Source organism: Balaenoptera physalus (genome assembly GCF_965194825.1).
Source record: "Balaenoptera physalus genome assembly, chromosome: 18".
Classification (NCBI taxonomy): Eukaryota; Metazoa; Chordata; class Mammalia; order Artiodactyla; family Balaenopteridae; genus Balaenoptera; species Balaenoptera physalus.
The window spans coordinates 79162704-79188410 of record NC_138899.1 but is presented as its reverse complement, the minus strand read 5'-3'; the positions used below and the strand labels follow the sequence as shown (position 1 = coordinate 79188410).

General features: G+C 44.1%; 1 protein-coding gene across 7 annotated transcripts in view; it reads left to right on the top strand.

Moving 5' to 3' along the window:
• The first annotated feature begins 140 nt into the window (after nt 1-140).
• Nucleotides 141-25707, top strand: part of TNFRSF19 (TNF receptor superfamily member 19) — a 98084-nt gene continuing 72517 nt past the window's right edge. Inside the window, exons 1-2 of one of the 7 annotated variants that reach the window (XM_082435686.1) lie at nt 141-7348; nt 24880-24982. In XM_082435686.1, the coding sequence (XP_082291812.1) occupies nt 24905-24982 (78 nt within the window). In that variant the 5' untranslated portion in view covers nt 141-7348; nt 24880-24904. The other 6 variants (XM_082435688.1, XM_082435687.1, XM_082435684.1 and 3 more) reach the window with 6 other exon arrangements.

Here is a 25707-nt window from a genome sequence, read left to right as displayed (position 1 = left end):
AGGCATGGTGTGGTGCGTGCATGCTGTGTGTGCGTGGTATGGTTGGTGTGGTGTGTGTGCAGTGTGTGTGGTGCAGGCATGGTGTGCGTGCACGCTGTGTGTGCGTGGTATGGTTGGTGTGGTGTGTGTGCAGTGTGTGCACCTGCAAAGACGCACGTTTGGAAGGGCTCCCATCACAGGGCTGGCAGAGTTGGCCTGTGTAATGGGATTAGAATGGAAGGAAGGAAGGAAGGGAGTTCCTTTTCACTGTACACATTTCAGTGTACTTTGAATTTTTATTACAGATTCCTGTACCGATGTTCTGATCTGAGTCACATTTCTCTTTTCATGCTAGACCTTTAGAGAGGAAATCGTGCAATTTCTATTCGAATTCCAACACAAGAGACCTTTTTCTTAGCAACCTCATTTGAGGACAGTGTCTTATTTTGCAGTCTCTCCCACAGTGTCAGAGAGGTTGCCAATGAAGGGAGGGATTTTCAGAGATACTTGTTTCCTAAAGCTTTGCACGTAGATGTGATTATGAGATAAAGCAGCAGCAACGCATTTCCTGTATTAAATATCACACTGCAGTAGCACTTAAGATACCGAGCAGAAGGTTAAACAAACATGAGTGGAAGAACACCCTTGTCAGAAACCAGCTTGCTAGCTGCCGTCTCCATTCGGGATTTGCCAGTAATGAAAAGCTTCTTGCTTTTTAAATTTTAAAAAAAATTTTATTTATTTATTTTGGCTGTGTTGGATCTTTGCTGCATGCGGGCTTTCTCTAGTTGCGGCGAGCAAGGGCTACTCTTCGTTGTGGTGCGCGGGCTTCTCATTGCGGTGGCTTCTCTTGTTGCGGAGCACGGGCTCTAGGCGTGTGGGCCTCAGTAGTTGCAGCATGCACGCTCAGTAGTTGTGGCTCGCGGGCTCTAGAGCACAGGCTCAGTAGTTGTGGCGCACGGGTTTAGTTGCTCTGCAGCATGTGGGAACCTCCCAGACCAGGGATTGAACCCGTGTCCCCTGCATTGGCAGGCGGATTCTTTACCACTACGCCACCAGGGAAGTCCCAAGCTCCTTGCTTTAATCTTTTGAATCCATATAATTTTTTATAAAGAAGAATGAATTAGGATTATGGGTGATATGGATAATGTTTTTTACTTTGTTTTTCTGTACTTATCCAATTTTCTATAATAAATATATACTGTTTTTGTAATCAGAAAAAAAAAAACCCAGTCCTTGAAATTTAACATTTTTAATAGGAGGACCCATACGCCTCCTACGGGGGATTTCTGTAGTGCAAGAAGCCAAGGGTAATTTACAGAGGCTATTAACACTTAAGCTGGCAGGGCTCCCTACTTGTGAAAACTAAAACAGTGTTTTAGAAAGATATTTAATTAACAGAAAAAATAGTGCAATAGTGTAAAACAACACAGGTTTGGAGTCATACACTCCTGAGATTGATTTTAGCCATGTGACCTTGGAAGGTTGATATATCTTTTCAGACCCTTGGTCTCCTGGCCTATGAACTGGGGGAGTTGATTATGAACCTAGCAGAGGACCAGGTTGAAGGGAAATGGTTAACCAGGAACTATTGTTAAAGCTCTGCAGAATGCACATGAAAACTGAGTGTTCCATTATGTTCCAAACCTCTTGGAGACCCCAAATGAGCTGTCAGATCATCAAGGCATTTGAGGAGAGCTGGACACTTTCCTGCCTCTGATCATAGACTGTCTCCTGGCAGCGTCCCAGGTGCACTGGGCCCCAGGGCCCTTCACTTCTGACTTTTTACCGGTTGGACTTGCTACATCTTTCAGGGGCTGAGGTCTTTGCTATTCATCATGTCATGTGCAGCCCCTCCAGACCATACCCTTAGTCTTAGCACAAGAAGTTCTGGGCCTTCCTAGCATCTCAAGGCCTGTGCCCTGTCTCTAGGCAGCCTGCACCACACCAGGATGGCAGGCTCACAAAATGCTGCCCCCAGCCCCAGCACACACAGGCCACTCCTATTGTCTTCCCATCATTCCTCCCTGTCTCCATGGTGACTCCTGCCCTCCACCATACCCTTAGCTGGTGAAGGACCAGACATCCTTCTCTGGGGGCACTCTGCCCCTCCAGTAGTGGAGGACTCACTCGCTGTCTAGCTGTGCCTGTATATGAAAGTCCTTTTAAATCGTTGAAGTTTATGCATACAGTATACACTTCATTTCTTATTTTGAGAGAATCTTATTTATAATCTTATACATTTATCTAAGGAGTGGTGAATCCTTAACCTCGAACGTGAATGAAGTATCCCCTCTGAAAATTGTCATAATACTCTTTGGACTTTTTGATGGTATAATGTAATAGTAAATCTAATACTAAATATAATATAAAATATCACAGTAGCAGTTTAAAAAAAAATCAAAGTTGTCCACTTTCAAATGCTGTAAAACATGTTGCTTGACAAAATGAAAAATATCTTTTGACTTCACCATGAGAAATGTTTAGAAAAGGCAGAATACAGGGTGCTTTTCTCTTCCAAAGAGAATTTTTTCTCACCTGATACAGTCAGAAATGACTTTCTTTTTTTAAAATTTATTTATTATTTATTTATTATTTATTTTTGGCTGTGTTGGATCTTCGTTTCTGTGCGAGGGCTTTCTCTAGTTGTGGCAAGCGGGGGCCACTCTTCATCGCGATACGTGGGCCTCTCACTATCGCGGCCTCTCTTGTTGTGGAGCACAGGCTCCAGACGCGCAGGCTCAGTAGTTGTGGCTCACGGGCCCAGCTGCTCCGCGGCATGTGGGATCTTCCCAGACCAGGGCTCGAACCCGTGTCCCCTTCATTGGCAGGCAGATTGTCAACCACTGCACCACCAAGGAAGCCCCAGAAATGACTTTCTTTTAGCAATACTTTAAATAGCTGGGCGTTAAGATGTGTTCCATACTTACTATATGCCAGTACTATTCTAAGGTTGACAAAAACCTTAGGGAGTAGGTACACTTATTGTCCCAAATTTTAGAGATAAGGAATCTGAAGTTTAAAGTGACTTATTCACACTCGGAATTTCATGTGGAAATACTGGAATTCAAGCCAACACAGCCTGGCACAAGCAACCATTCACCTTCTTTATCCATTTAACTGTGGGTGGGCACTTAGGTTGCTTCTGGGTCTTGGCTGTTGTGAACAATGCTGCAGTGAACATGGGGGTGAAGGTGTCTCTTCAAGACAGTGATTTCATTTCGTCGGACAAATACCCAGGAGCAGGATACTCTCACATAAGGTCATTGTCTCAACGGCACTAACAGGGTAGATGTTGTCCCCTTCCCCTTTCCTAAACTATAGTTTAGGAGAATGAAGCTCGGTGCGATTGAGCCAGTTTACCCCAATTCTCCAAGCTGTTACCCAGTAAGAGATGATGAGAGAGATTGAAACTCAGGCCTTTCTGACTCCAGTGCCCGTGCTCCTTCCTTGACATTGAGCTACTTCACACACAGACACACACAAAGTGTGTAAATGAAACAAGTTCTAAAATGATTCCTCCCCACTGATGTATATAAAGCAGTACTTATCAGATATCATCCAGGATATAGCCTCTGAACAGAAAGTTTGGAAAAGATGGCATTAGAGAAGACTTCTAGGGAACTCCAAGAACTCTGAAAAGTGATGGGAAAAAAATAATATGTATTCCCTGAGCCTAGATCTCACAATTGTGGAATTTATGTGATTTGCCTGTCAAGGTAGCGAAACAAAGGAGGCATGTCTCAGGTGTGGGAAAGAAAAAAGCACTCAGTGGCAATTGGGGGACATAAGACACCTTCCTCAAGAACCTCAGGAAGCCCCCTCCATTCTTTGACATGAACAAGTGAAGTCTCCTCAGTGTTAAGTGCACCGAAAGGCAGCCTGGGCCCCTCGCTGTGGATCAGACAGCCGCCCAGCCCCACGGCACAGCCAGGTGGCAGAGACAAGACTTGGGGAAGAGAGCGAAATATGCCATTTACACACGACGTGGCACTAGGAATCAGCAATAAAATACTGCCACTTGGTGTTGTTAAAACCGATCATTATGTAGCCTGTGGTGACAGCATCAGATTTAATTGCTCTAATCTGAGCTTCTTGGAGGGGAAAGAGGAAAGCTGTGCAGCGGCTCCCCTTCCTGGAGTCCTGCCGAAGCAACAGCGGTGCAGGCACGCCTCCACAATGCAGGGGCCTCCGCGGCCTGGGGCTCAGCCCTAATGAGCTGGGTCGGGAGGCCTCATTCCAGGCGGCCTTCAGCCATGCTCTGCTCCTGGTGACACGGGGCCCGAACCTCGCTCCCCTTCATCTTACACGTGGGGGGTCTTGGCCACAAGGCAAACAACTCAAAATAATTTTCGGCCACTTGGTGAATACACTCCCCCACTGGAGATGATATCGCATCGCGAGACATATTTTGAACTACAGATCTTCCCTGGTGAGATTTGTGTAACGCGAGGATCATTTGAGTGGTTTTCACTGAAGTCCCTGCTCGCAAATGCCCCCGCCAGGTTCCAGTGGAACTGTGAGAATCCTAATTCAGCCCCTCACCTATTTCTGTTGGTGTTGAGCTCTATCGAGACATTAGGGTTTACTTGCTTATCCATAGAGCCTTACAGAACATGTAGGTGTTATGAGTTCATACGTCGGTGTATCAGGAAACCTAATTTCTGAGGGCAGTTTGATGGAATATGGATTTAACACTGGATGCAAGGTTGGATTAACTCAGAGAAGAAATGGGCATATTTCCTGTTTCCATTGGGAAATATTTTGTCCTTTGAGATATTTTATTTGCATTCAATGGAGCCCAGGAAACGTTACGTGGAGTCCAGGTATCACAGGAGTTTTCCTGGTGTACTTTGGAGAAGTAATGGGAAATCACACCTGTATCACATACTGTCCAACCTCTGAGCATCTTTGAGAAATGATGTGTGAGGGAGGAAAATTATACAAGAAATGTTGGATAAAATGACTATTTTTTTTTAAATTTTTAAAAAATTATTTTTGGCTGCGTTGGGTTTTCGTTGCTGCACGCAGGCTTTCTCTAGTTGCGGCGAGCGGGGGCTTCTCATTGCAGTGGCTTCTCTTGTGTGGAGCACGGGCTCTAGGTGCGCAGGCTTCAGTAGTTGTGGCACACAGGCTCGATAGTTGTGGCTCATGGGCTCTAGAGCGCAGGCTCAGTAGTTGTGGTGCATGAGCTTAGTTGCTCCGCGGCATGTGGGATCTTCCCGGACCAGGGCTCGAACCTGTGTCCCCTGCATTGGCAGGCGGATTCTTAACCACTGCGCCAACAGGGAAGCCCCTAAAGTGACTATTTAAATGTTATACTGAACTCATTAACTGTTGAAACCAAAAATTTTGCTATCAAAATTTGTTCGAGAATCATAGAAGTCTGGAAATAAACACACCATAAACTACATTTTCTAATATCACATCAGGAAAAAATAAGATGAAACTAATTAGGAAGGGAAGTTATATAAGTTATATAAATTAAATTCTGTTGTCTTCTAAGTTTTGCAAAGATATTTTTAACTGGCCTTCTAAAAGTTGGCAAGTTGCCATTAGAAAATAGAAAATTTTCCTTCAGGCCGTAAAAGAGTGGTCTGCAATTCAGAAATGCACTGTAACCTAGATGGTAAAGAAGATGGAATTTTCTGTTTTCTATTTGGATAAATACTAAAAATAAAATAAGCTTATTTTATTGAATCTGCTACTGTTAAGGAAGAGTAGCAAGACAATTCTAAATAATGTGCAATAAATTTCTTTATTTTTTGAAGCATATTTTCTTTTTTTAAAATAATTAATTAATTAATTCATGTTTGGCTGCATTGGTTGGTGCGTGCGGGCTTGGTGCTAGGGCTTCTCATTGCGGTGGCTTCTCTTGTTGTGGAGCACAGGCTTCTAGGCACGCGGGCTTCAGTAGTTGTGGCACACAGGTTCAGTAGTTGTGGCTCACTGGCCCTAGAGCGCAGCCTCAGTAGTTGAGGCGCACGGGCTTAGTTGCTCCGCGACATGTGGGATCTTCCCGGACCAGGGCTCGAACCTGTGTTCCTTGCATTGGCAGGTGGATTCTTAACCACTGTACCACCAGGGAAGTATGAAGTTTAATCTTAAATTATGGATAAATAGACTAATGTGATGATTTTTAGTGAGTAAAGAGTTCAAACTATGGATTTCGCAGAAATGGCCCTAAAAGGCAAGGAGCACAGCTTTGGGGTAAGCACGGGGCAAGACTATGCTCTACATCATTCTTTTCTTTTGTGAATTTTAAATGCTTCACAAGTGCTAATAAATTACACCTATCTAAGAAGTACACGTGGTTTTAAAATCTAATTTTCTGAATCCCAAACTAAGACCAAGACTAAGTGTCCGCCCAGGGCCTTAATTGAGAGGGTGACAGAGATCAGACACTAGGTAACTCTTGGTTTATCTCGTTAATTACTTTAATTAAAGTACTGCTGTTTAATTGGCAAAGTCTAACAATTTAAATTTCAAAGAAAAGACAGTTTACTTAAAATCCTTAAGGACTTGTCACACTGCAAACAAAAACACACTTTGAAGAAGTCACCCTCTCCCTCTGGCAGTGTCCTGGTGCTTCTCCACCATTCCGGATACTGGACCCCCGGTCTTTGGGAAGTACTGTGATTTCTCTAAGGAAGAGGCAATTATTACATGATGTCCTCTGGAGCCAGGGTGGATCAGGGGGCCTTTCCCGCTGGAATCACCCCGCAGTACCGCCAGGCCTTCCAGCTGGGCAGCAGATGACAGAGCTGCGCTGCGTGAGTCGCAGGCGTGCAGCGCGATTAGAGGCCGGGCCGCCCTGCTTCCCGGGGCGGGGCGCGCTCCCCGCGGGCGGTGCAGCCTTCCTGCCAGGCCCGGCGCGGTGATGTCATGGGATCCGCGGCTCGGCGAGATGAAAGGGATCCAGCGCGGCCCGCTGGCACCAGGCACAGCTTCCAGCGCGCAATCAGGGCGCAGCGTGGGGACCCGAGCGCTGCGGTCCCGCCACTCAGCCCGGGCTGGGGGCACCGCCGGGCCAACTGGGTGCAAGAAAAAAGGAGGAAAGCAACGTGATCCGGGTCAAACAAAAGAATCCGAGGACGGGGAGGCGGGAGGGCGACTACCTGCTGAAAGGAGCGTTCCAGGAACCCTGCGCGCACACACGCAAACTTGGCCTGCCTTTGATGTGCTGCAACTGATCACCGATCAGATTACGGGCATTTCATCTCGCTGCTCGTCTGCCTTTGATCTGCAGGGCTCTTTTTCTTCTCCTGGATTGGAAGATTCGTCTGGGCTTGCGCTGACATACATTTTGGGGAAGGTAGAGCTTTTGGCACAGAAGCGCTGCCAAGGAGAAACTCAGCTGCCGAAAAGGGTGAGTACTGCAAAGAGTTCAGCACGCTGAAGGCGCAGCGTTCATGTTTCGTTGTGGCTTTCAGTTCGCTTTTCCTGCGAGTTCTCAGAAAAGGTGGTTCTGGTCCAGAGAGCGCGAGCATTTCTGTGCTTGAATACTATGTGTATGGATGAGAGGAAACACGATACTCGGTGCCGTTTCAGTAGTTTGTACAAAGGGTTTGCAATCTGTCGCGCACATTTTACTTGGAAATGAGTTGTTCCAACAGGACAGAAAGGGAGAGAGCTAACTTTAGCAATCACCCGCCGCTGCAGAGCCCGAGGTCTGTAGGCTGTAATTGCTCTAAGTATTTACAGGTTGCTTTACTTAGTAAACGGGCGGAGGAACTCTACTGGAGCCAATGTTTTCCTTGTTTTCTCATAGAAAAGAGTACAGTGCATCTCTGGCAATACTGTTTCTTTATTTATTCTCTCACCTCCAAGACTCCAACCTATCAAATACATTTCCTTATGCAGTGTGTATCCTCAAAGGAATCACTGGAGAGGCATTCAAGTATGATTAAAGCCTTTCCTGGGTAAAACTGAAGAATTTTCAAACAGGGAGGTTTAAGTTGTGCTAAGTTTGGTTTAAAAAAAAAAAATCCTCTAGTGGTTTTTGGAACCTTTGGCAATAGCACAGGCCTCATGTACAGAAACATTCACAAAGTTAATATTCCTAAATTAAAATGTACTCTAAATGTAGTGACAGCTGTTGTGAGTTAAAATTTGCCAACTCTTTATGAAAACTGAGTAATCAACAGTTATGATGTTACATACAGTTTTTAGCCACATTTTCACTTTAGTTTACGCTCAACATGGCAAAACCAAAATATATTGCTGTGCTGAATTTGAAAGTTAGCTTGTTTTGTCAGTTCAGTGATCACATGCATGTGCGTGTGCACACACACACAGAGTAAAGTCTTTACATCGAGATGCAAGAAAATCCAGTGGAAGTGTAAGAGCGCCATGTTCACATTAGCTCATTTTAATATTCTGGTCTTAATTTGGGGGGGGTTAAATATTTATCATCACAATAGTCTATTTTAGTGCTCGCCGAACCACAGAGAAAGTAAGTGATGAGAGAGATGGGTTATTCTTTAGTCTGAAATTCTGATGAGACAGGAAGGGCCTAATGAGTCTCATTTCACGTGTAATTAATTTTTCAGAGCCAATTAATTAAATTACTTTCTAAACTTTCCTCCTGATATTCTAAGGAGGATAATTAGCATTGTTTGCTTAATTTTAAAACTGATAGCTGTTAAGTGGAGATTATTTAAAACCATACCAAACTGACTATATTTTTAAGATGTGTCAGTAAGAATTTGAAAGATTTAACTGTTGTATTTAGTCATGCCAAGAGAGGCATTTAAATTTTTGTTTTACTGACAATGTGACAAAGCATGTTCACAAAATCCTGAATTATCAGCTTAGGTTGATTTTTTTCATTTGTTTGCTGAAAAAGTCCTCTTTAAATTACAAAAGCAGTAGTAATGTTCACATTAGGATAAAGAAAATTAAACTTTTAAAATAATGACTGGAGAAGATGCCCAAAGAAATAGTGTGCTTAAGAACTCGGTCATTTAGTTCATGTTTGGGACTTCAAAAAATTTTTTAATGACTATTTATTCTGCTACTAGGTTCATTCTAACAAACAGACTTCCTTCAACACAAAACAAAAGGGAGAATTAGCAATTATCTGATTAATTTAGGTTTTGTAGAAAACTAGCTTGGGCAAGTCAAGTCATTGAAAATTCAGTTCAGTGTCTGAATTAATTCAGTTAATTGTTTACTTCTTGTGTCTTGGTTGAGAAATGAAACAGATTGTATTTGATTTTAAAAGAAGGATGCCTATTGCTGAATGTACAGGTACAGTCTCAAAAGCTGTTTCTGAATTACTTGCCTCCTGATGATCTTGACTGTGATTTAAGAGGGGATACTCCATAAGATTTCCACTGAACGAAACCCTTATATTACATTTTTTAAGCACTTTCCTATCTGTTGCTTCAATGGCAGCTTTGTTACTGCGGAAAGTCCAAGACTTCAAAAGACTTATTTCTAGTCCTGATTCTGTCACTGATTAGCTATGTGACCTTAAGGGATTTGCTTCACTCCCCAGTGTTCTCATATGGGAAATGAGGGAGTGGATCAGATCATCCTCCTGAAATAAGTGGGGTGGAATTTTTATAGCCATCTTACAGATGAGGAAACTGAGATTGCAGAAAAGTCACTTGACTTTTTTAACTAAGTTACATGGCCTGTTTTCCAAGTCCTGGTCCTGTGTCCTTCCCAGTTCACCATGGATATTTTCCAACACCTGCTAAAACAAATGCACTGCTGACTGGAGAACAGGGTTAGTTTGAAAGATCAAGATAACCACTTCCTTCTGCTATGCAGTTTTTGTTTCTATGATAGATGTGTCCGTCAACTGGATTAGTCCGCTGACTTCCCAACAGTTGCTTTTGCTTCCGTATTTCTAAGCAGTCTGAACACAATTACTGCTACACATAGTTTACCATGACATTTAAAATAATTTTCACAAAAATTTAATATATCAATGCAATGTGAAATTATATATATTTGTGTGTCTGTGTGTGTATGTATATATATATACGTGTGTGCACATATATATATTATGCACATCTTTTGACATTATATGCACATCTTTTTGTGTTTCCAAGGATTTGATACTTTCTTAGAAGATGTCAGTGGTGTGCATGAAAAGTTTAATAGTTAATTAAAGGTTGTTATTCCTCCAGGGAGATTCCCAGTGGGATTTTGTGAGATTTCAGTTTACATATTCCATATGGGCTGGTACATGATATATATTCCCTATTACATTTGATTATGTTAAGAATCCTTGAACATGTTTTCACTAGCTCCTTCTGGGTTTTTTCTTGAAAAAAAAGGAATATATTTCTTGTGAATAAATTTATTTATTGACTATAAATTTTACACATATACACTGCTCTCAAGGCCAAATATCTCTCATGTCTTATCACCCTCATAAAGGTTTCATATAAAGCTTTACAGATTATTACTTAGTAACATTCACTAATATTTACTAATGTACTAGTTATTAATTCAGTAATATTTATTGAGTACTTGTGTGCTAGGCACTCTGACTATTTTTCAGGACACCATCTCATTTAAATTTCCAGCAATTAAGTTTGTCATTCCAATTATACAGATGAGAAAAGTGAGGCTCAGAGGGATTAAATAACAAGTGCAAGGTCACAGGGCTGATTAAGTGGCACCACTAGAGTCTATCTGATTTCAGTTCGGGTTCTTTTGTTCTAGGGCTGGGCAGTTAATTCCTTCTATTATAAGAATTACATACAGCTGAACTTAACTGTTAGCAAACATTACAGCCAAAATTTGGGGGCAAAAACGTGCTCTGTTTTTCTTTCCTTCTTTTGGTATATTTTATGAGCGCTATTAGAATTTTTTGATAGGGTTTTCCATCAGTTGGCCTAGAATCTTCAACTAGAAAGGACCTCAGGACGTAATTCATTCTTCCTCTGCTTCAGGACTGGACCACACTCAAGCGTCCACCATTGGTCTGGTTGGTCAGACTCCCTGTGATGGCAGGGCTGGTCCAAGGCACCCTGGAAACATTCAGAAACTGGTGTGCCTTTAAAGAGTGATTCTTTAAAATGTCAGCACCATTTAGAGGGACGGGCTATGAAAGGGGGGGGGGCAGGAGGAGGCTCCCTGGTGGCCGTGCTTAATTTCTCCTCAACTGTCACAAGCCATTCAGCTGTGCTCCAGGCTGCCCCGCAGATCCACCCACTTGCTGAAATCACCACTCTGAAGTGACCAAGTCTCACATCCTTCGATTGAGAAGTACTTCAGCATCATCCATTGTGACTTAACTCAGATCTTTGGTGAGAAGGTGGAGGGAGGTGAGATGGGGGTGTTGAGTGACTTTATGAAACCATTTTTTCCAACACAACCCACTCCCTTTGTGAGAAGAGTTCCGGGAAGTACAGCTTTCCCCATCCTGTTAATGGTCCCCAGTACTTAGACAGCCCTATGGCCTAGCCTCATTGGCTGCTGCCCTGCGAGCCTGTTCCTTAATTCTGCGGAGAGGTCCCCTGTATTTATCGGGAAGCAGAGGAGGAGAGTCAGTGGCTCGTTTCTCCTCTCAATAAACACATGAGAAGAGTCTGGCCAACGCAGTGTCATAAACTCACCAGGGTCAGTGCAAGTGCTGCAACTTATAGCACCTTTGCTCTATAAATGTCATGAGTTTGACATTATATCAACTAAATAAATACCCTCCTTGGACTTTCCATGTGTATTAATTTAAGCATTCGTGGTACAGGGATGATTATATTAGGGTTCAGGAGGCCTGGATTTTGGATCCCGCTTTGTTAGTAACTTGGTGTGTGACCTTGGGCAAGTTGCTCCCCATCAGGCCCCAGCCCTACGCTGATAGTCTGATTGGCAGCAGTGGGTGCTGGGAATTACTTAAATAGCTGGGTCTTGGTTATTTTCCCCCTTATTTTCTTAACTGTATTTGGCAAACTTTACAACTCTTCGAGATTGTGGCCCCCATTTATTCATTCATTCAACAAATTTTTAATGAGTACCTACCACGTGCCAGGCACTGTGAACAAAGGGACAGAATTCAGGATTCTCATGTAGCTTGCATTCTATTCCTTTTTCCCATGAAATAGTGCTCTACATGGAAATTACTAGAAAGTCAAACAATTTTCCATTAACTTTGCTTCCAGTGAGCTAGCTTATCACTGAAATTATTTTCTCAAGAAGTTTGTTACTTCATTGGTTCAACTTTTTTAGGAATATATTCTAAACAAATACACTGCGTATCAGCTTAGATATTGCTAAAACTAGCTTCAGAAAACCAACCCATAACATAGTCTTAAAAACAACACCTCTGCCGAGATCTTCATAAGAATTTGGCTTTTTCAGGGAATTCGCTGGCGGTCCAGTGGTTAAGACTTCGGGCTGTCACTGCCATGGGCCTGGGCTCAATCCCTGGTCGGGGAACTGAGGTCCCTCAAGCCACAGCGGCCAAAAAAAAAAAGAATTTAGCCTTTTCACTAAAATTTCAATTCATTAATGATAGTCAGTGCTCTAAAGGGAGAGAATGCTTGCAGCCCTAATTCTAAGCATTGGTTTCATTGTGAAAGATCCTAGGAGTCATATGATTCTTTTTGTGCTACCACTGGGTCCTCCTTCCTTCAGACACTGTCCCCAGGTCACTTACACTCAAAGTGAGGTAAGTGGGGAGCATTTGTTAACTTAAGCGGCCTCTTCTTTAAAGAGTAAGAGGCACTTAACGGCTACAGTGCAGAGGTTCAATGGCTCTCCACTGTCAAATACCATTTCAGTTACCGATTTTTGATGCTTGGCATTGTGTGCCTGACAAAAGGTACAGCCCTGCCAACAATGGCTGCCATTTAATGAGCACTTACTATGTGCCAGGCATTGGGCCAAGCTCTTTAAATACCGTATCTTATTTAACAACGACCAATGAAACAACTTACTTCAACAGTGGGAGATACAGAAAATTGGGAAGGTCAAGTAACTTTTCCAAGGGCATGCAACTAGCCCACGGCCAATTGGCCTCCAAGGCCAGAATATGCGATGCCAAAGGCTGTGTACGTTAATAGGATCTGTCTGCAGAGAGCTAGCAGGGGGGGCTCACGGGGAAGAGCAGTCACATACAGATGACATGATGCAAGAATGAGTGAACTAAATGTGCCACTGTCTCTAACAAGGAAGGGAGGCCAGAGAAAAAACAAAGTAGTTCCTGGGCTGGCAGATTAAATTCCTCTCAGAAAACACTTATTCAACATTCGTGTGAATGTTTGATACTATCACAGATGCAAGTTTGAGCAAAATATGCTGCTTCTCGAAAGCAGGACTCCTTTTAAGCCCTTGAGGAAGAAAGCTAAGTCACAGGAAGTCAGGAGAGGCGGGTGCTGCCATTGCGGCAAAAAGGCCTCAGACCTCGCCGTGACTCCTGGGAGCTGTGGCTTCTGAGCTGGTTCCTTACCACCTCGGGGGACGGAGCATCGAGAGGAAGCTTGGGGAGCCAAGGAAGGGCACGTTCAGGGCACACCGGAGGCAAGGCCCGCAGACCAGTTCGGCCAGAACTTAAAGTGTCCCGTCTAGAGGCAGGAAAGACAGAGCTGAAGATGTGGGTGGAGCCCAAACATGGAAATCCCTGACCAGAAGCCATTCTTCACAGTGAGGAATCTTTGTAAATCTTTTCGTTGGACAGGGACCACGATGAAAGGCAGGGGAAGCAGGACGGGTGGAGCAGAGCAGCCGGGAGGGAGGTTTGAGGGCGGGGCATTCAGGGGAGAGGCGCGGAGGGCCTGTATGGCACAGGCCGTGGACCAGGTGCTGGGATGAAGAGGAAACGAGGAGGAGGGGGTGAGTGTGTGAGACCTCACAGAGAAGCAGCAGTAAGTCAGCTTAACCACGGCGGCCGCAGGATGCCCTGTGTGCCGGGCTCTGGGCTACGAAGAAAATAAGCTGTGCCCTCGGGAAGGTGAGGTCTAGTTAGACAGACAGGTAACTTCCAGCTAAGGGCGAGCTTGTTAGGGAACCTCGGGGTGTGATGTGGTCCCAGATCACAGCTGACAGGTAGGCTGGGGACAGGCCCACTCGCCTTGACATTCAGGTAAGACAGTGCGTATCATTTGTAAATGGTTAAAAATAAGTCGTGATTGCGGTTTCTATTCCGGCCATGACAGCCATGGGGCTGACACTTGGAAGGATATTTTTAATGTATTTTTGTACAAGTACCTAGTAGCGCATTCGGCGTTCTCAGTGCGGGGTCATGAGACGGGCGGATTGGTGACCAACTGTGACAACTTATTCATTCTCTCAACAGACATTTATTGACCGCTACTATGGGCCTTGCGGTATAGAAAGGAAACATGGGATTTGGTTCCATTCAAAGAGACGTGCAGGTGTGCCGGGGAAATCAAAACCAACACAGGAAGTGGTGGGCGCCCCTGCACCAACGCGGTGCGTGCGCAGTCTCTTGGGTTGGGGGGAAGTTTGTCCACGTTCTCACTGGACGGATGAACGACAATTGCTTACATTTCTACAGCATTGTAGTGCCGAAAACCTATTTGTTCTGTACATGGTTCTTTTACTCCTTCCACTAAATCTGTAGAGCGGGCACCGTTAGCCTCGCTTCGTAAGCGCGCAAAGTGGAGAAGTTTCGACACCGTCCTCGAGCCGCGTGTGGAGGCACAAAGCCCGGACCTGCGCCGCCCACGATCCCCGGGGGCCTGGGCCGGACTGGGCTGTGCCCGCGCCGAGGCGGTGGAAGCATCCCGACCTCTGGAGGCCAATGTCCGGCGAGCGAAATGGGGAGGACCCGCCGAGAAAAGCATCTGCAAATGACGAGGCGGCTGGTGGGCCGGGTCCTGGTGATCCGGACCCACCGCGCACACGTGTCACACCGTTTCCTGGGCCTTTCCTGGCGCAGAGGCGGGCGCGGGGTGGAAGGTCACCGGCAGCGCAGAGGCACAAAGGCCTGGAAACAGGTCCAGGTGGACGCGAAGGCGCCCCCTAGCCGCAGGCAGGTCCCCGACACAGCCCCGCTCTCCGTGGTCCTGGTGGGCCCCCTCCTGCCTGCCCAGGTCCGCCTGCGGGATGCAATCAGCAGCTCCCGCAGCCCGGGGGCCACCAGCGGCTGGACCGCGGCCTGGGGCACCCGGGGGTCTGCGGGGACGCAGCCCGGGGCCCAGAGGGTGGGTGGTGGGCGGTGGTTCCGATGTGGGCGGGGCTCCCGCGTGGGCGGGGCTCCCGGTGGGCGGGGCCGGGAGGCGGCGGCCGTTGCTGGGCTACGGGGCAGCGCGGACCCGCGGCGCCTGGACGTGCCGGGTGTGCGCGCGTGGAGGGGACCCCGGCCCAGCTCCGCACCGAGTGCCGCGCGCTCAGCCCGGCTCAGCACGTACCGGAGCGTCAGATCGCCGCCGGGACCTGCGGAGCAGCCTCTAGGCACCCGGGAAGGTAGGTTCCCCGCCGCCCCCGGGGCCGTGGCGCCGCGCCGCGCGGCGGATCCGCGCGCAACGCGCGCGAAGAGGAGGCAGCTGCGGGTGGAGGGAGGGGGCGCCGGCCTGGGCTGCTCGCGTGCAGAGTAGGGGGCGGGAGGACAGGGCCGGCGGAGGCGACTCTCGGGAGGGCTGACAGCAAGGCCACCGAGATGCTGCAGCTGGAGGAAGCGGAGGGTGTGAGCATCCCCCGGCCCCCGTGGGCGACGGGAGTGGCCGCGCTGAGCCCCGCTGTGCAGGGGTCTTGTAAATAGAAAGACTGCATGTAGGCGAAGGTGCCTGAGTGTGTAAGTGTGTGCGCGAGGCTCTCCCGGGGCCTGGACGGGGGCGCTCCAGCCCGTCCTGGCGGGAAGCGGTCTGCAGGCCGGCCGGCCCGGCGGGAGCTGGGGAGAAGGGAGGGCACTCGGAGGATGTGCCAACAGCCCGTAGACACAGTGATGGGAAGGGCCGCTCTCACAGCCCTGGTCAAGGGTCTCATGCCATTTCATGGAACAGAAATTTAGCTCATACAGTCTTGAGGATGACGTTTGGAAGCATCCAAATACAGCGATCTGTTTTGATGGTAGCGAACTATGCGTCAAACCTGCAGTTACCATTGTAAGAAATCCAGGTCACTTTTTTTTTTTTTTTTGCATTTTAATGAAAGGACTCAATTTGCAAACAAAAAAAAAAACATAAGCATTGTTCGATATTTCTTTAATTGAAACAGTTTAACAAACTACTTATGAATGGGTGGTTTTTACTCCAATGACAGTTTTCCTTTACTAGAAGACGATTTCTTTATATAAAGAAGAAACAGTTATTGTTAAACATGACTTCTGTAAACAGAAGGATTTATTTTAATATGTTGTTATTTCATGACCAGATACTTGTATGCAAAAGGAAAGATTATATTGCATTCGTTCAGGATTTACTCCATATGTTTTCTGTTGTACAGCTTCACCTTAGGTGTAGTTTAAAAACATGTTTATTTAAAGCACTGCTTATTATCTAATTTAAACATATGTAACTAGAGGGGGTGAGAATAGAGTCCTTCCCTGGAAGACAGTTTTTGACAGGTATTCACAGAGATGTCGGTACTTAAAAAGAGTTTTGCTTCGCATAATATTTACCAAGTTCTGAGAATAATACAAAACATAGAAATGCAATTTCATTTTGAAAATACTGCCTTGACATGAATACATAGTGCGTTATCATGAGCTCTATGTTTGTTCCTTTTTAACCCATGGAAGTGTCTCATGACATCTACTTTGTTACTGAGGCCACATGGCTTTATTAACTTTGGAATGTTTTTGCATACTAAGTGCTAGCTCTAGGATGTTGTGTTAGCATTTTCTGGGACATTCATGGAAGTTATTTGTTTCTTTGATGGGGGTATTTTTAGGCTCTTGAGTCCAGGCTGGATTTTGAGTTTGAAAGGTAAGGACATAGGAAGACTTTTTGTGCACTTGAAATTGCAATGTAAAGTGCCTTTCCTATCCAGAAGACTTGAATAAGGAACACTGCTAAATTTAAGTAACGTTTAAGAGGCTTTTTAAAAGAACAGAAAGAAAATTTTTTTTTACTTTAGATGGTCATCAAATTTAATTTATATATAATGTGTTTGTACATACATACAATAATCACATGCTGTGCTTAATATGTTAATTTAATTCACTAGTTGTAGCTCTAATGTATGAATCCAGGGTATGTTGGGGACATTTGAAACCTAAGTGAGGAATTCTGCTAACATGAGGAGAATATTCTTCTCCTTTTTCACCTATTTAAATCTCTGAACCCAAACTTAACCCAATCCTCTGCAACCAGTTCAACGATTCAAAATATAACACAGCACAAAAAACTGAAGGCATCTTTAATGAAGAAAGCCAAGTCCTCTTAAATCTGATGAATCAATATTTAAAGTCAAGCATTTAAAAATCTGGAAAAGGCCAGCATGCTCTATCTGTTGACAACAGGTTGAATGAGAATACCCACCTCGAATAAATGTACACCCCAAATAAAGAGACAGCTGCTTATGTGATAAGAGAGCCGGGAACAGTTAAACAGTTCAAGGCGTTTGTCTCATGGCAGCTGATTCTTAAATGTTCATAGCCTTTCTAAAATGACCTTCTGGCTGAAGAAAAAGAACAGTCAAGCAGTAGGAACGCAATTTCCTTTCATGATTTACTGGCTGAGCAGTGAGTTCATTCATCGTATTTTATCTGTCTCAAATGTTTACATTTAAAAGTAAGATGTTTAAACAGTATTGGGTTATCGTCTAGTCCACACATCACAGAATAGGTACCTTTTAAATTGACGTTTTAAGACCTGGGTTTTTAAAAAGAGAACAACCAACCTCAGCAATTATATAAGACAAAGGAGCTTGTCTACCTCAAGATTAGATGTTATTCAGCCAACTCTTCCCCTCCGTCTGCTCGGATGGCTCTAATCTGAGGAAATTCTAAAAGAATGGAGGCCTCTTATAATGGAGAACACTACACATGTTACAAAGAAGGACTTTGGAATCTATCCAGGCTTCTAAAATAAAAATTTAAACAGCTGTGTTGTAGACATTATTATGCACAATTCTCTAGAATAGATTGTGTCAATGTTTGGGGTCCCCTCAGACCTTGATGCTACAATTGTCCTATTTGTATTTTAGGATTGAGAAACATTTGTGAATTCGGGGGAAGAGTACATTAGTTACAATACGCTTGTTGATTGAACATTCTGAGAACACTATGACTGATTTTCCTAAAGCAAAAATGATAGCATCTACAGCTCAGAGAAATGAAAAGAATTAGTCTCAAAAAACCGTATCCTAGGTTAAGTTCTGTTGAAAAAAATTATAGGAGCCTGACGGTAACTGGCCCCTAATGTTTTTGAACTTTGGAGGAATTGAAGATATTGTATTTGGCAACAGAACATTTTAAAGCTTGTAGAGTTTTTAGTAGAAAATATTTCTTGACTTGAAAAGGGAAATCATTCTCATTTCCCAGCCAACAACAATATGTATATTTTTATTACCACATACCTTCGTGAGCTTCCTGGGCTACAAAAAGGGCTGCCAACCCTACCGTGTAGGAAGAACAATTTTCAGGATATAGGGAAATTGAAGACGAAGATAAAGAACAGCTAGAGGCTAGGGGTTATTGCCCCGTTTGGAAATAGCAGTACCCTAAATTTCTAATTACTTTTTTATTCTCTTCACATATGGGACTGACATTATTCTCAGCCATTTATGATTCTGTTCCACCATTAAATGTAAAAGGCTGTATGTGTGGCATTGGCGTCACTTCAGTGCTGATTTTATAAATTGTAAGCCTGCCAGTGTACTTTAATGTTGATTTCTTTAAAAATATTTCAGCTTATTGCATATTGGAAAAATGTATGAGTTGGTTGTAGCTTCATGACCTAATGTTAATACAGTTTTGCTAGATGAAAATGTTTACATGTTGCATGCCCTGTGTGCTGGATAATAAATCAAATGGCTTTGAAGGGATGGGGGGAAAAAAAAAAGAAAATTAAGCAACTTATTCTGAAATGAATTATCCAGATTATTTGAATTATTTCAGATTCATATATTTTGGTTATTTATAAGATCACAAATAAAGACTATTCTCAAAAAGGTTACTGAATTGTTAAAATTAGAAAGATACATACCAGATCTTCCTCCTTGGTGATCTTTGTCGACATTATAGCCCTATATTCAGAAATGGGGTCCTCACCTGAATTGTGTGCTACCACCATCACTTATAGTTCAAGCTTAAGCTGTGGTTGCACAGATTTTTCCCCTCTATTATTTTATCCCTTACAGCAGCCCTAAGAGTAAAAATATTATCCCTAGCTAATGAATTTCTTCATTTATTCAGCATCTGTTGGGCACATATTTTGGGTGAGTTAACAGCTCTAGAGGGAAATCGCAGTTCTTGTCATGAAGTCCTCAGACCCTAACTGATGGTAAACTCAGATGGCTTGGTTGATGATGAATGAAGGAAGGTTGCCCCCTGTGACAATAGGGAGGAGTAGGGACTGGAGCACCAGATGCCTATGTTCTTCTATGGACGGGACAACAGATGCTCAGCTGTAGCTCATGTTGCCTTAATGTGGGACTCGTGGATGCCAGGCTTTCTAATTTTTCAGGAAAATGCTCCATTTTTAATATTGAAAACTTATTTTTAAAATTAAGTGCTGTACTGCCAGAGGGAAACAATGCATCCTGGCAAGATGCAATACAAGAGCTACAAAGAGAGAGAAGGAACCAGGTAATCATCCTGTGAGACAGAGAGATATCCAGGGTGCTATGGAAGCACCAAGGAGGGTGCCCGTGCCAGATTTAGGGAGATCCCGGCTTGACAGATTCAGGGAAGGCATGGTAGATGAGGCACAGTGTATAGGAGAGCCCCAAGGCAAAAGAGGGGGCGGCAGTGGAGGGACCTGCAGGTTGAAGCAGCCACTGCGGTTCAGATCCAGGGGGCTGCCCCTCCCCAGCTGCTCCCGGAAACCCTGAGCTTTGCCTGGTGACGCACCAGCCCAGGTCTTCAGGATCTGGACGAGGAAGGGAAGGGGGCTGCACTTCGTTTTAGCGTCTGTTGGATTTACCCCGTCTAGAGGCTGGCCAATTAGGACGCCTCCCTGTTAGTTACCATTCATTCAAATGAGCAGGTTAACTTGATAAGCAGCCACTTTCTCTGCCGCTTAACAGAGTGTTTGCCTGCTCTGTGCTTTGGGCTCCTGCCTCTTCTTTTTTGCTTGCCTGGTTCTCCTGACACCTGCTTGCATTTGCTGTAGAGCAGATGGCGAGGCAGGAATGCCACACACCTAGATTCCTGTAAACCAGCATCCTTGGTCTTCTCCTGATATTTAGGCAAACCGTGAAAACCCTCGTGGGCCCATTATACATAATCTCATAATGTGTATATCTTGTGCTTGACAAGTCCTCCCCCAGATAAACAGAACACGGAATTCTGTCTATAAGAGCATTTCTTTACCTTGGCCAGACCCAGAAGTTAAAAGCAATTTCAGTAAATACCTTTTTATGGCCTTATTTTTATTTTAAATATTATTACTTAAATGCTTGTTATTTCATTAACTTTTCCTTCTTTTTATGAATGCCAAAGCATTTCATAAGGTATTTCATTTGTTTCCAGGAAATTCAAGGTCACGCTTATAACACTGCACCAGCTAAATTGTTTATTTCTAAGTAGTGTGTGGCCAGGGGGTATGAAAAGTCTCCGCAGCCCTGCTTAGCTGGGAGTCCCTGCAAAGCACACCTTTGCGGCATCCTACCCCAGATGGCACCACCTCCCTTCAGGCACCTAATAACTGCTTAATCAGAGTTGGTGTTCGTTCAGCGTGTTACGTGGTTACATAGCTTTGTTCGTGTTGACCAGGTGGATGTAGTCCTACTGTGCTAAGTGGAAGGGACTTGGATGCTCAGCGCGGTGGGTACAGCCCTTAGCCAAGCTGGCAGAGCACCAGGGCCCTGCCTCGGGGTCACCAAGTGTGAATTTGCTTTGGTTTCCACTGTTTCTAGTACATGTGTCCTTCGGCCCACAGCGTTCTCCCCATTGTGTGGGGATAAAGATCTACTTTAGAGGGTAGGTAGTAAGGAAAGAAGCTGCACTTCTTCTGAAGCACCGACACAGTACTTGATACCATGAATGCTAAGTTCACACTGACCCTGTTCTCAGTCTTCGAACGCTTTCTGCAGCCTCAGTCCAGAGGTCTGAAACGCTACCTGCCCCTCGATTGCGACTGTCTGCATCATGTCCCACAGTTGTCCAGAAAGTTGCAGCCTTCAGGGGCTGTCACACACACACTGGACCATTTGCTCCTCAAGGATAATATCACTAACAGTGGCGGCCACCATCGCTAACGAGTATCGAGCACTTATTCTGGGCCAGGAACGGTGACATCTTCCAGCTGTTAAGCTCACTATTCCTCACGGCCGTCCAGGAGGCGGTACTGTCGCGACGCCCAGTTCAGAGAGAAGGAGACAGACTTGGGTCAGGTCCGCAGCTGGTAAGTGGTGCTCCCAAGAGCAGCAGGAGCCACGGCAACATTAGCAGCCGTGAGCTTTTACTGTGTCCCAGGCCCCGGGCTGCGCATCTTACCTGCATTATCGCAGTGGACCCTCCGCACACCCCGTGAAAAGGGGTCTGTTTCTGTCTCTATAGATGTGTGGTCTCAGAGGGACTCTGCTAAGAAATGGGACTGAAAACCCAGGTGTTCCGGTTGCCCTTTTCCCGTGACCATTCTCAATAACGCCCAGGCTGTTTTCAGTTATGGTGGCTTTACCTGCAGAAGACTATTTGAACTTGGCCTTTATAGCGCCTGATGGCTCTCAGGATCATCCACCCAAGTCTAAATTACATCTCAGCCTCTTGGTATAAAAAGCCAGGTTAAGCAAGAAGCCACGGAAAACAGAAGTGGCGTATTTCAGTGGCACGGTTCAATCCCCAGCTCCCAGTGTAAGAAATCTTCTGTGAAGAACTGCTTGCGCTTTTTAAGCCAATTAGGATTTTTTAAAATACGTCACTGTATCGTTTAATCCTGTGTCCTAATCTAAGGCACTGAATGCCTTGAGAAGGCAATAAGATTTTATATAAATCTGAAACAGAATGTTTATCCTGTTCACCCCAGAAGAATTAGATCTGTTACGTGCAAACAAATTTCAGGTGTTTTCCACAGTGTATTTTTCGTTGTTTTGTGCTTCTTCATTCACTTAGTTAATTCAGGAAACGTTCGCTGAGCACCTTTGCGCTCGACGCTGGGAACACAGAGAATTCTAGGTGTGATCCTAGGATTGAATGCTTTAAAGGAACATTCAGTCTGGGAGTGAAACTGACCTGCGGCATGATGGGTCTTGTCCATGGACGTGGAAAGGGCTGTGGAAACGCAGGGAGGACCTCACTTCACTCAAGCTGCTTGGCTGTGGACCGCATTCAGTAGAGTGATACTTGAGCTGGTTCCCAGAGGGACCCAAAAAGCGAAAGGCTGTCCAGACCAAGAGGGCAGGATCACGGGTGTCCAGAAGAACTGTGGGTATCGGGGTATGGCTGAGCTGGGCGGGCAGTGAGAGCAGTGACCCGTGATGAGACCGGCAGGCCGGCGGGTGAGATTATACAGGGCATAGGTGCCAGGCCGAGGAGTTCAGAAGATAATTTGCAGGGACAAACCCACCTGTACCCCTGGATATTTAGGTGTAGCAATGCTCCTTTTGTATTTCCCATTCAAACTACTCAATTTAGCATGTGTGTTGGGAAGATAAGACAAATCAGCACATTGGCTCTAGTTCCGTTAATTTTTTTCTACCCTATCATCTAAAAAATACCAAAATCTTTGTGATGCAAAAATCATAGTACACTTTGTTCAAATTTTCTCCTTTTTTTTGGTAGTGTATATGTGATTTTTTATCTCGTCCTTTTTTTTAGGTTATAAACTTTCAAAAAGGATCATGTTACGTACCTTTTTTGCCCCAAGAGCACTATACATATATTTTTTTTCATTATGAATGAAATATTTACACTACAAAGATTTTTTTAGGGTAAAGAGGGTAAAAAATTCACCTGGATCGCCACAGTATAAACCTAAACCATTGATAATATGTTGGCATATTTATTTTTGTACACAAAATGGGTGTATCTTACAAAGTCAGAATCATAGTGCCATGACTTCTAGCTTGATGTGCCTTTACAAGAAGATGCTGCAGTGTTTGTGTGCTTTACACAGTAATCAGCACCGTATCCCAGGAGAGTTTTCTGTGTAAACTAGATGCTCGATTACCGACCGATTACGGACAGACTCTATCGATCTCTTTATTTCTCATGTTTTATGTAAATGCTTTGGTATTTATACCCTCTTTTCCATATTAGTTTACTTCCATGTAGATTTTATGTTTTTTACTTTTAGAAAATTAACACATTAAAAAAAATTGAAGACCCCGCTGGGAAAGAGATAGCCTAAAGCATACCTTTCAGGGAATGTGATTTTATCTTCTGACCCCAATCCTGTGTCTACACAGCAGCAGGTTGCATGGTTGGGTAATTGCTGGATGATTTTGAGATATGCAAGGGGAAAAAAAGCTATGACCAAGAAGCTGGAAAAGCAAAAAAAAAAAAAAAAAAAAAAAAAGCCGTGTGAATTCACTCAAAATGGGTCTTTCATTCAACCAAGCTTAAAAATGATTTTTCATTGCCCTGGTGGTTGGACCTGCTGGGGCAGCTGGGATGACCACCTGGGTTGGTCCCCAGGCGGGGGTGGGGCGCGCCCCTGGCTGGCTGCTTGGTCCACAGTTAGGACAGCAGCCTGCTCTGCCCGCTTCCTTTGTTGTTATTGTTGCTGTTTTTCTTGAGCTCTTTGCTTCTGGTTGTTCTCTGCTCTGGTTTCTTTCCAGTTAGTCAGGTTCTCTGCTCTGGGTTTCTGTTAAAGAGAAACTGAACCATTTTTTCTCTGCCTGATCGATGGAGCGACCAGGTGAGTCTTCACTTTTTAAAAATTTTCAAATAAATCTCTTCTCTTGACATTGAGTGAATCTGTAAAACAAAACAAGACAGATTCGTTTCTACATTTTCGATCATTCCTGGTAAAGATATAGAGGCTTAGTTTACCTTTTCTTGAAATGTCAGGATAGTGCCTCCAATTCATCACTTGTAAATGATTTTTAGATGGTTTTAAATAAATGCTCATTTTTCTGCTAGTAGATGATTTGTACTGCACTGGTTTGGGGAAGAGCTCACAAATGCCAGATGTTAGCTATTTCTGCTGCTTAGTGGAGCTGAAGGCCCGATACCCAAGCACACAGTTTTTATTAAACGGAGCAGGTTGTTTTCAGGTGTATGTGACACGGGGACATTGGAACCACCCACCTGGGTTTGCATCCAGCTCTGCCTCTCACTGGCGATGTGACCTTGAGCAAGTGACTCAGGCCTCTCTGAGCCTCAGTCTCCCCAGCTCTAAAATGGGGATAATGACAGTATCCACCTTCTAGAGTAGTTGTGAAGATGAAATGAGTTCTGCTTAAAATAGTACCTGGCATGGCGTGCTTAGCGTGTGTTAATTGTTATTTTATCTTTGTTATCATCCTGTATGACTAAACCCGTATAAATGGAAGGTTTCTATAAGTCACAGTTTGAATGTAATTCTCTGCTGGGTGAAGTCGACTGGACACTGTAGAGACTTGGATAGAAAGAAAATAAAGGCATGTGTAGCCTGGGAACTCAGAGCCAGCAGGAGTTTTGTATATACTTTGTAGGTAGACAAAGCTTCAATTCTCATAACCTAAATTTGTAAAGAATTACATAGTATTTGTCTGTGGTATCCTTTTAAAAGGTGATTCCTTTTAAAACATAAATAGTGTTATGTTTTACTAACATACTAAATAATATTATGTTTTACTAGTGTATGTAATAAATGGTAACATTGTATAATAAATACAGAATGCAGTCACTCATGTTATTAATGTTAACTGTATCTTCTTATCTTTTAGAGCTCTTCAACCAGAAATACATTTAATGAGAGCGATGGCTTTCAAAGTGCTACTAGAACAGCAGAAAACATTTTTCACGGTTGTAGTTTTACTAGCCTGTTTGGTAAGTCAACTCTTTACTTTCATAAGAATGTGGGGAAAGAATTCATAGAACTAGTACCCAATCTATTTTCTATTTCTAACCCCATATCTTAAAATTTTCTTTCAGATTCATTTTATCATTGTTGCATTTAATTAATAAGTCAAAGGTTGCTGTTGGGTCTTGACTTTTGTAACAGTGGTCGCAATTATTTATTTAAATCTAGGTGAAGTCATAAAATCACAGCATCACTCGTTGCCGCATGATAATGATACTCCATTGAGTTTATAGGCAGATGCCTGTCACAGCACAGCCTAACAAGACCTTAGATTCTAGTTTGGAGTTCATGACTTCACAGTTTGTGAAAAATTAGGAATCATTTCTTAAATGCTACTGTTTTATATAGTTATTTATATCCTTCTTGGTTTCAAAAAGCATCAAAGATAGATGGAGAATTGTAATGTTTGAAAACTTTAACACAAAACATCTATGAAGCTGTTCAAAAGAATTACTGAAACATTTAATCTGGAGATGCAGTCATGATCTACAAATGTAAAAAGAATTATTTACACTGAAGACAGTTCCTGAAGTCTTCTTGGAAGACAAAGTAAGAGGAAATGGGGTCCGATTGGAGTCTGACATGCAGATAGATGTAAGGAAAACATCCCTTCCTTGAGTTGAGGTTGTTAAACATTGGAAGAAATGGTCCACAAGAGAAGCTGTGGCATTTCTTTCTCAAAGCGATGCAG